Source organism: Plectropomus leopardus, chromosome 5, assembly GCF_008729295.1.
Source record: "Plectropomus leopardus isolate mb chromosome 5, YSFRI_Pleo_2.0, whole genome shotgun sequence".
NCBI classification, from domain to species: Eukaryota; Metazoa; Chordata; class Actinopteri; order Perciformes; family Serranidae; genus Plectropomus; species Plectropomus leopardus.
In genome coordinates, this window is record NC_056467.1 from 25866771 (window position 1) to 25878794 (window position 12024).

Consider the following 12024-nt stretch of genomic DNA (forward strand, 5'->3'; position numbering starts at 1 on the left):
ATGCAGGAACCATCAGTATTCACAGAACCGTGACAGAACATTATACAGAGGCCTGGTGTTCTTTAAAGGTTACATGAATTATTGGTACTGGGGAACCTTCATAGAACATTATAAAACTGAGCATTTGACAGGTCATGAAGTGTGATATTTAATTGCCAACAAATTTAATATTTACATATCATGCAATATACTATCATGAAATGATGTTCAATTGTACCGTCTGTTTTTACCATCAGTCCTCTGCTCCCCATTCCTCCTCTCCAGTCATACTTAACATTTTGTTGGGTGGATCATATGTGCATAGCTGGTAGTTCCCATATTTCCTGCAGCAAGTGAAGGTATCACGGTTGTGAAGCGCTTGCGGTGCGTGAACCCCTTTTAACACACACATACAGACGCACGCACACATCTGGTGTGAAGTGTGAAAGTCTGTCTTGGTGCTTTACAATCAGTTTGTAACTTTTACTCGTTTTATTGATTTCCGTTTCTAAGCAAGAGGAATATTTATTTTTACTTCAAAATGTTGACAGCTGAAGAGCGAGGACCAGGTTTGCTGCCACAGTAGAAATAAAGTTTCTAACCGGGAAAAAATTAAAGGTAATTATCTGTCGGAGACTTTAAACAAGACGCGTTTGTGAGACACGAAGAGGATTTTGTTATTATGTCCGAGTGGAGGATTAGCGATGACATCTAGAAGAAACTCTGCGAAACTGAAGCTCCGGCGGTCTTTCAGCGAGCAGCTGCGGAGCTCCACATCCAAAGCCTGGGATTTACTCTGGAAGAATGTCAGAGAGCGGAGACTGGCAGGTCAGTTCCCCGCTGCAGGGACACCCAGGTCCGCTGACACACAGCAGAGTGAGGGGGTCACATCCAAAGCTCAAACTTATGTGATGATCACTTGTATGTTTTGGATAGCAGTAATCTGAGCGGTATCATTTATTGTGTCATCAAGGTGATGCAACTTTGGTATTCTAGAGAGAGAGAAAAAAAACAGTTTTATAAATTGTATGAATTTGTCTTAGTATTAGCAGATTTTTTTTCTCTAATGAGCCGGCAGTAGATGCGGTGCAAAACATGTTTAGCTTAGCATTGATAAACTAGATATTTAATGTGCATGTCCTCCAGTGCATATTACAAATTTAAATATGACAGTCAGTATTGAGATTGTGGCGTAGTTGACGAAGATCTCAGTTTGCCATATTGTTTTCACTTCAGCATCATATGTGGTACAGCTGTTTAACTTGTTTTGGCAGAGCTGGAGACTTCTTCAAATTAATCTCCAAAATACGATTTAGGGGATCTTCCAGTGTTGGCTGCTCGGATCTGATGTTTTTGAAAATGTATGATGCATGTCGCTGATGTGTGATATGTTACTCTAATGCAAGCCTGAATAAGGAATATAATCAATTTATTGGATTTTGCACACGTGTGTCAAATCCATGGCAACACAATATTGTTGTACAGCGTTCATTTTTATCCATAATCATTGACCACGGAACCGTGCATACCGCGAGGTGGCGCTGATAAGTAATGTTTGCACTGTTAAATTGAGAGTGCATGAAAGCTCAGCGTGATTTTCCTGTTTGATATTGGTTTAAAGATGTCCACGTGCTCAAAGAGAACCTGAAATTGACACAAAAACAAATTCAAACGTGCTGTCTATCTATCTATCTATCTATCTATCTATCTATCTATCTATCTTACACGGACCCTATATGTCTTAATTATGTTATAGGCTACTTCATAGCATGTCATTTATTTCAACATTTCATGAGTGTGTCCTCTGGCAATCTTGCAGTTTCTTAGTCACGCTGTTTTCAAGAAAATACAGACTGTTTCATAGTTTCAAATATAGATATTACATAGTTAAATAGTTGCTTTGTGTGAATGCCCAGTTGTTAATAAACTTGGACATAAGTTGCAATGCAACTCCAATAAAATGGTCTCTTCATATTTGTCTCCAAGCTCTTAAAGTGCACCTGTCTCTCTGGAGGACAAGACATAATGTGCTGCCAGGCATTGTTCACCCACACCATACTTTAATGTTATTGAAGTCCAAAGTCAAGTCTCTTAAAGCAAACATTGTATTTCTGCATAATGTGTTTTAAATGACAAGAAATCTAGAATCACCCAGTTTATACTGCCATTAATGAATGTAATTGCAGATTTGAATATTTAACTCAAATACTGCCAATTTATCTTAGGGGGTAATTAACTAATGTGATGCATTAAACTTTTTTTTTTAATTTAAAGCTACTTTAGTATACATTTGAAGGAAACTGAAGATTTAGATGTCAGTGTGTGGTGTAATGATTCTGTGGAGTGGAAATCAATCATTTGTGCAGTGCCTTAAGTCTACCACTAGGTGCTGTGAAATGACCACATCAGCTCCCCATTTGGGAAAACCTCTGTCTTCATTAGAAGAGAGTTTAAGTGCTGAATGTCATATGAATAGAGACAAGACCAAGTGGGTTCACTTTGTTTAATATGATTCAAAGCTGTTGTTAAATCTCATACAGTTATTTGTGCAGGGAGTTTGAGACTCACTGTGCAGCCTGCTGAGGCACGATACTAACGCAGCAGCTGAGTCCAGCGTTGATATTTGCTACTTTAAACTTGCATTTGCTCCCTTATACAGTCTGTATCTCCGTGATGTGTGCCATGCATCTGGCAATTTTTGCAGTCCTGAGGCCTTGAGCTGTTTATATACACACTAAACAAGGCGACACAGAAAGACCTGATGCAGCTGACTGACTTGACAAGATGTACCAAAGGTATGTCATTATAGTTAGGACATTTTCTGTTGTTCTCTTTCATGGTTGATGCTGCCAATATACATTTCTGTGCTTCTTCAAGCTTATGGTAAATATCGCATCAGGTTGTATCAGAGGCTGATGTGGTATTTGGGGCAGGGAGGAGAGAACCTGACTTTCATTTCTAAAACATATTCCAGGGAAATCAGAATTTAGGTCAGTTGTTTTAGACCCCTGACAGCTCATCAGAGAAGATGTGGCCAATCAACGAGGACATTCATGTGTGTCAGATCACACACGGTGGTCTATATACAGCCAAATAATTCTATTTAGATTGTTTCTAGAGAGAGATGCTAAGAATCTCTTTGTACACTGAAGCAGTGACTCCAGTCTGGTAGACTTAAACTATGTACATCAGTGCATCAGATAAGAAGTGTGGAGTCCTTGCATGAAACATTATTGTTTGACTGTGATCCTGTACCTGTAGCCTGTTGCTGTTTTGGAGGTCACTCTGCAGTGAGCAAATATTAAAAAAAAAAAAAGACACAGTGGGCTTCATCCACTCCCATGTGATTAATAGGTGTTAACTGTTACAGCCAAATACAGAAAGATGTGAGCTGTCAACTCCATAGACTATACATAAGCCTTTTTGTTAGATATGTATGAAATCATCAACACTGAAAGTGACATTGACTTAAAGTTGTTAAGCAGCTGAAACTTGGGCTGTAAATCACACATTTTTAAAATTGCAAATTTGTAATATTCAACACCTCAGTGATTGGTTCAACAGTCTTGAGGTTTGGTGTGTTAGATATGGATACCTTTTTGAGTGGAGAAGCACTTATAATTTGTGGCTTTATTAACATGTAATATATGATTTTGTGTGTTTCACAATAACATTATTACCATGAGGACGTCAATTAGTGCTCGCACAGGTGCCACAGTAATCTGGTATACAAGCTGCGCTAGCATCCTGGTGGTTAAGTTCACTTTCTTGCTCCTATGTTAAATCCCCATAGGTTTTATATGTCAGTCTCCAGGAAATATTGCTGGAGCATTGTAGAAAAATGCAAAGCAGTGATTTACACATTACACCATGAATAATACAACAATAGAATGTTTTGAAAAGCCATTTCTGTGAAAGGCACCACTTTAATGTTTTTTTAAACAAGCAAGCAGCATTTTATTCTGATAATAATGAGTCCAAGTGCTCAGCCAGAGCCATTCTTCACATAATTGGAAATAAAGACAATGCCACTATGTTTTAATTGGATATGATGTGAAATCTATTCATCCCCAATTTTACTGCAAGAAGCATATTGTCCCTCTCCCATATCTTATTTATTTCCTTTAAAGGAGCAGTGTGTAAGATTTAGTGGCATCTAGTGATCAGGTGTGAACTCCCTGTTGGAATTCCTTGTTTTCATTGTTCAAGAGGTTTTTACTGGGAGCCAAATTATCTGCAGAGGTCTCTTTCTTTCCAAAAACAAACGGACCAGGGGATTGAGACCAGAAAAAATACTGAATAAAGCGGTTTCAGGTTAAATATCAGTGCTTCCCCTATATTGTTTGGCTTGTCAGAGTTGGGCTGCTAGCTGCCAGCAGCTGCTGAATGTGCCCACCTTTTCTCTGAAAACTTAAGATCTAGACATTAAGGAGGTTTCTACAGGCAACCAAATTATCCAGTTTTTGGTGTGACTGTTCTGGGCTATTTAGAAACACAATACTTATTTTCAGGTGATTAAACACAACACAACTTTTTATCTTAATTTCCATTTCTGCAAATATACCCACAAAATTCTACACACTGGAGCCTTAAAATGTGTATTTTATTTTTACTCATGAAGATCCTGGGACACACCTTTGTTTTGGGGAAAACCCAGCAGCTTTATGCAGCTGCTTGAGGAGTGCTTGCTACTAAAGATGAGATTAAGCTCTGAATCATTACGTACGGAGAGATTTTCACTGTGTTGAGTCACAGCTGCAGTGGGTAAAAAGTCACCAGTAGAGAACCATCCAGTTGGTCCACTGGATCAGGCCAGTTTAAGGCGCTTCTCAACTGCTCCAGCTTACCCTCTCAGCAGTTCAACAGCTCTTACAGTATTAAAGTGTGATTTACTTCCAGACCTGAGCTCAGAATTCAGACATTCGGTGGCTGACGAGGTGGAAATCTTCAGTCACACTGGGGCTATTCTTAAGCCTTAACCACAGGAAACGTCGCCACACCAGAGCCAGAACTGCCCAGTGCAGATTACATGTGTCTGCCACTGAATCAAACCACATCAGAGCAGTGTCTAAACCCCATTTTACTGCCTCCATACTCATCATCTGTGGCCTCCGAGCTTCGACTCCGTGATTTAGAACATATATTCCCATTTTTATAATGACACCTAAAGCTGAGAGCTGGAACAGAGAATAAATACAGTCTGGACACGCATTAAATGGCTGCATTCGAGTTGCATTTCAACATGGCTTAATTTGTCATCACACAGTAATAATAACTGCCTTTATTGTGATGAACACTGAATCTCTGCATCTTCCAGAGCTTTGGTGTATGTTTGTGTCTGTGTGTCACGTGAGTCTGGATTCCTGTTGCCATGCTGTATAGTTGTTGAGCTTTGTAGCTTAGACAGAGGCGTGTTGGAACAAGTTTGATAAAGGCTGGAGTCACTGTGCCTGACACACAACACTCCCTCTAAGGACACACCACAGCCATTTCTTCATGGCATGCAGCACAAAGTTAAAGACAGGGACGTCCACAAAGCACGCCGGAGATCTCGAAGCTCTTTCACAATTCCCGCTGAGGCATTTGAGTGCAGGCAGAGACGAAAACACCATTAATCTCATTCATTATGATGTTGCATAGCAGGGGCTGATTGATTCCGTAATGCGATACGTGTGATGCACTCAGTGAATTTCTTCGTCTAGACGGAGAGGGGGAAGAAAACACAGACGTGGGTTCAGTAAGACTGAGCTGTTGCCAACATGCTGCCACTCACTTTTTTAGCATCTGACACCTGAAGCAATCCTTTTACAGTATGAATGAACACAGGTGTTTGTGTGTGTAAAAAGTCCGGTGAGATCATCAGAATGGTGTCACACCATCACCTTGTACCTTAAAAAGCAACAATCACTTATTTAAATAGCTCCACCTGAGGATGTGGAGAGGGCCATTAAACCCAGGAGGGGTTTATGAAAACGGGCAGCGGGCTCTGAAGTGTGCTACTGAATTGTGGTCTTTGTGAGCTTAAGTTTGGGTGGATATTGCCAGTAAGGGAGCAAAACAGACAGGGGCTGTGTTTGACTTGGTGGCTTGCCCATTTGCGCTCTATATTCACATGTATGGCGCCATGCTTATACGACACAGACGAGCCTGTATGCAGAGGCCAGGACGGTCACAAGTAGAGTGGCAGGGGCTCTGATTGGTGCCGGGTTGGTCGGCTTGAACAGATGTGTCCCTCAGGTGTGACGAGATTGTTGTTCCATTTTGTAAGCTGACTGAAAGAAACTGACTTTTAATTGAGATAAACACAAGTTTAAGTTTCCATTGAAAAATATTCTATCCAGATGGTGTAAGCTGCTTTTGCAGCTATTTCAGAAGTTGACAGATTTTTAGTTTTACCACCAAATCTAAGGGAGGGATGTCCAACATACAGTTTACATAACATGGCAGGTTTTGATGTTCACACTACAAAAATGCCACAGTTGCTTTTGATGGACACTGTTTTTCCATGATGCAATGCACACAAAATGAAGGAGCTGCTCAGATATGCACAAAATTAAAATCAACATTTTTTGTGAAATTGTTGTCAATTTTTACCAGCTGACTGTGGCTACACATGCATTTGTGATGATTTTTTTTTAAAAATCATGATTAATTTGGGAATTCCTCCAGTCTTAGTCTTTGTTGTTTTTCTTCAAAACTCTTGTCATGATTTTTGGAAGAAAAGCACAATGGCTGTTTGCACGCTGAAAAACAAATCTTCACTCTAAAAATACATTAATGGGGATCATAATGTATTATTAATATATTATATAGTGTGGATTTTTATTTTTCCCAGCACCAATGGTTTATTTAGTTTGTTTGTTTGTTTGTTTGGGTTTGTTGGGTCTTTTCAACTTTAATTCAAGTCACAGTTTGAGTTCTGTGAGTGCAAAATGGTAACGACCATTGCCATCTTGCAAAAATACTGTGAACATTGATTTATAATATCTTCCTATATTAATATATCCTATATTTTCGTATGGACAAGCGACAAAGTGTCACATAGAAGCTTTCATTCCTGTCACTGTGCAGCCATCAGAACCGAACAGATGACAAACTGAAGCCTGATCTTTCCTTTGTGTTGAGTAAAGGGGATCTAGGTCACTCATATGTATTCAAGCTAAAATTTCTTTTCCCCTGAGGAGGTGACACTTTGAGGAGACCTGCTGAGAGGCCTTCCTGTGGCTGGAGCGAGGGGTCATGTGGTGGGGGTGGGGGAGCAGAAATTAGCATTTTCTAACAAGGAAAACAACTTCTGCCTCTCTTTCTCTCCCCTCTGTAGCGTTCTCTAAAATGGCATAGACCAACTCTTGCCCAGTAAACTTGGCACCTGTGTGACCAGCAACAGCAGAAGAGTTGTTCTAGCACAGGGCGGGTCCAAAAACCACTATTTTTGTAAGCCCTCCCACACCCCACTCTCTTCCACTCCTCTCCTTACTCAGTTCAGAGGCATTCCAATGGTATTTATATTTCCCTCCAGAGCAGGGGGAAGTTGACAAGCGTTCACACAGACATTGGATTCAGCTCAGCAAGGTGGGCAGTACTCCCACAGCGTCCACACCATTGGCCTCCCAGTGGTCACATGACCTGCAGACATAGACTGAAGTGTTGGCACTCCTCCCCCTAGGCTCTGCTGCGCCGTCCTCCTCAGCTCACTTCAGGCTTTTTGCGCCTGAGTGTGAAGTTTTCTGTTGGTGGGAGAGTGTGTGAGTGACTGTGTATCAGCCAGCGGTCAGGGGCTTGTTTTGGGGTACAGTGTTTCAGTTATGTTTCGGGAGCTCCCAGAGTCCACAGGCAGCGAGTGTCTTGGGAGTATGACCCCGGAGACTCAGGATTTCTACCTGAGAATGGACCATCACCGCAGACGCTCCGGATACAGGCTGGGCAGGATCATTGCCAGGCAGCAACTACTCAAGAAGATTGCTGGAGGTAGGGAGATGCGTTCGGATAGGAGTGACAGTTTGGACTGTTGGTCTCTTAAAAATCAGACTTCTCTTTAGGACTTTGGCTGAAGAGCCAGCTCTGTTAAACTAAATCCTTCTTTGTCATACCTCCTGGAATGTTTGGAGTAACAGCAAAGCAAGCTGGTAGTCAGAACATGTTGTGAATAAGATATGACACATGATTATTAGAGAATGAATGCTCAATAACTGGGTGGCAAGTGAGCAATGGCATCCTGTTCGTTTGGGATCAGCTGCTTGGCACCTGTGTGACCACCTGTGTGATCTGCTTTTTTCCTTGTGCACTTATTTCACGATGAAGGTGGAATTCAATAGAAATAATCTTTCAGAGACAAATAACAAAGTGTGTTTAGGTGTGTGTTTTTCTGCAGACAAAGCCAAACTTGACCTTCAGCCAATATGTATTCAAGGGTGGTGAATACTCAGTATTGACTGACCATAGTGAACGCTGTTAGGTGATAAGCTGAAGGATCTGTTACATAACAAGAGTTGAGCCCACAGTGTAAACAAGAGATATCAATGAATGTCTGACAGTTTTACAAGCTCTCAGCTTATTTGTGGACTGCTGAATACAGTCAGGAGAGCAATAGTAGTGGCTGATCCTGCCACTCATCTCTCTCGAAGGCCTGTAACCTCTCACATTTACCTGGAGATTTAAGGTCAGTCCCAGGAGGGGGCAGGGAAGCATAACAATAGAAAGCACTGCCATTCCTGCTCCCTCCTGCAAATGTGAGCTGCCTGATGCTGGATTAAAGGCTTGCTGCATTTCATGACATAAAAAAGGGTCATCATCCTCAGCCATCAGATGGCATCACACAGCATACTTCTCCTCTCAGTCACAGTAACGAAAGCATGAGTAAGATAATGCAGCCTCTTGTGTGAGCAAGATTTCCCGTATCACCGCAGAGGACTCAGGCGGCGCACGAGGCATTTTTCTGTGATTATGACGACGTGACGGATACACAGAGCTCACTGTGTTGGCTTGATGTGTGAAGATGTCCCGGAGCTGCATGTACGTACGCTTGTTTTCGGGTGGAGATCTTCACGATCTAATGTTTGCAGGCGTGTGTAGTCTTGTAACCCGGCATGTGTTTTCAGATTACAGATGTCTGGTTTGACAGCAAACTAACAATTTAGGTCATCTGTGACAAGGACAGAAATATGTACATGTTTGAAGTGGTATCGAGTCATTTTTACAGCTTTTACTTGTACGTTTATTGTCAGGGGAGATTTCTGAAATACTTATAAATGCAGTTTGCCTCAATTTCACTGCAGTATGACCATTTTCAATCCAGAATTTGGCATTTTCTATGGTTTTTAACAACTTTCAGTGACCAAAGAGAACCTGAAGATTTGAACTGTTATATTTGAACTCCTTAATATCATAAATCATTAATTGTTAAATTCCACCTAATATATACAATTATGATCCTCATCTTCCATGAAAAATTCAATTTTTTAAGCTAGTTACATGTATTCAAAATCACATCAAATTGCTGCAAATATAGAACTATAACCTGTACAATGTGTTGACCCCACATCATTTTTAGCAGTTTGAGAAAATGAATACAAACTTTACTAATATTTCTCACACATGGTGAATAACACAATTATCTCCAGTTATCTGTTTCAAAGATGATAAAAGACTAAAAAAGATAAAACTCTTTTCCAACTACTTTAATGGACTGTCTAGAGTACTGTAATTATGCAGTCTTATGCAATCTTCTTGCCTTATTTTGGTAATTGCTGTTTTTTAATCTGATGTGCTCTAAATGCCTTAATTGAGCAATTTTCTTGCAGTGTGGCAGCAAGAGCAACGTTTTCACCCTACATGAATCGTATTTCCTGAATCACCTTGAGTGATGCACATGTTTTAAATGCAAGGGATGGCGAGCTAGTTTTTTTTAACACTTTAACACCTGGATTGCAATCACTTTTCTTGTGCTGCGTTTCATTGCCTTTTACAAGCATGAGAAAATTGGTTTGACTTCCTTTAAAAACATGAGGGAAAATGCAATGAGCAACTTGACAAGAAATATCCAGCTAACTGCAAAAAAAATAAATATAAAAAAAATTAAAAGGTGACAAAAATGACCTGAAAATTTGCCTGGGGGATAATTATTATAAAGAAAACAAGGGAAATGTCTAGATCGTTTTCTATATTTCTACATTTCATAATTATTTATTAAAAATATAATATAAATATTAAATATAATAATATTAAATATTAAATGAAATTTAATAAAGTATATATATAATAATATATACATCTTTTTTGAAAGAACCTTTTAAGGTAATTTTCTTGATTATTTTTGTTCTTCACTTTTATTTCTTGTTTATCTTCAGGTAATTTTCTTGTAACTTTTTTACAAATTTCTTGCATTTTTTGGCTATTTTTTGTGAAGTTGTAAATTGCCTTCTTCCCAAGCTTTAGGGAGAAATCAAGCCAATGTGTTCAGGTTTTAAAGGGTTAAGGGAATGTCTGCAGAGCCACAGGACTGATCTCTCTGTGATGCAGTGGCTCCTGCATTCCAGCTGGCTGGCCCTGTTGACTTAGCAGGTTGAAAGTGAGAGGGGGCCATGGTGATGGGCAGGGTTGCTCATGTATTGTTTCACCCCGAATTCCAGGGAAGCCTGCGGGGTCTTAGTCATGTTTCCGATTTGATAGCGTTTCAAAGCCATAGGAGCTATGTGTGTGGGTTCTCACTGAGTCCACCATGACTAGCCACTGACAAAATACCAGGATGGACCGTAGACCCACAGGTTCCTGTTGTCTGATCATTACATCTCCTCAGTTTGGAGAGTCGATGGATATAAATGCACAGCTGTGGGAGAAACAGGCGTTTGACTTCTGCACAGTGGATTGTTGTGTAAGGGAAATGGCCTGTTTTCACTGGAGGAATGTGGCTCTTTTCGGGAAATATTCCTTGGATTTTGGAGGAGTGTTACATACTCCATCACTCTGGAGAGGCTACTGTGTTTCTGCAGCTTTCTGCTCCCAGCTGCCTCGATTCCTATTAAGGGTCCATATTCTCAGGATTTCTGCAGCTGCTGTTGCTACTCATGTATTTAAAGAGATACATTGCCTTTTTTAACCAGTTTTGCATCATAACAACAGGGGTAGTATGTGTAGATGGACTGTGGTATACTTCCCTCCATCTTCCCAGCGCCCAGATCTCCTTGCTCATCTTTCAGCTCAACTCCACTGGCTCTAGGGCTGTTACTCAAACTACAAATTTTACATCCATATTTTTGTATGCCACCATGGACAAAACCTGCCCCTTTCTCTCGGCTCAAACTTTGATCAAACTGTAAAACTGGACAGTGATGAACAAATATAAACCAAGATTCTGTTACTGTTTTGCCTATTTGTCCCCCAAAATGATTTCAGACAAATATGGTAATATGTGGTAACATATAGTAAGTGTTTGGCTGTAATAGGCAAATTTGTGAACAAGAAGTGGGTGCTGTATGGTTTCTTATAATGCAGGCTGAAAATATTGAGTTCAAACTGTAAAACTAAGCAGCCCCAATCAAATATAAACCAAGATACTGTAATTGTGTTGCCTATATATCATCCAATTGTTACAGTTCAACTGTAAATCATGATTGTTTCTTCTCAACACTCACCTTCATATTGCCTGTGGAAAAATGTCCAAGCTCGTATTACATCACATACTAGTGGGAGATTTTATAGGTCCACTGTGGCGCAGTGCATACTGGTAGTTTTAGGTTTTCTACCTCTTGAGCAAAAGCAAATGTCACAGCACCCTTTTTTTCCCTCTAGTCATATAGTATAGCACACAAATCATTTTTTAAAATGTTTTGTGTCATTACAGCATAGACAACCTAGTTTCAGAAAAGACCATCTTATTAGCAGTGACATACTTCTTTAATGCATGTGTGTCCATTATTTTCTATTCAGGCCATCATAAACAAAAATCTTCTGAATAGTTCCTTGAATTGTTTACCAAAAGTTCTTCTTTTAGCAATGTCATAGCGAAACTGTTTTTTTTTCAGTGGACCATTTTTTTTTATCTTAATA

At 40.0% G+C, this 12024-nt stretch overlaps 1 protein-coding gene across 2 annotated transcripts in view; it reads left to right on the forward strand.

Annotated features, from left to right (window-relative positions):
* Positions 1-406: 406 nt before the first annotated feature.
* stard13b (StAR-related lipid transfer (START) domain containing 13b) overlaps positions 407-12024 on the forward strand; it is a 44546-nt gene continuing 32928 nt past the window's right edge. The window contains exon 1 of one of the 2 annotated variants that reach the window (XM_042486610.1): positions 407-807. In XM_042486610.1, coding sequence (XP_042342544.1) covers positions 684-807 — 124 coding nt within the window. In that variant the 5' untranslated portion in view covers positions 407-683. Of the gene's footprint in view, positions 808-7703; positions 7948-12024 lie in introns of those variants that run through there. The other variant, XM_042486609.1, reaches the window with a different exon arrangement.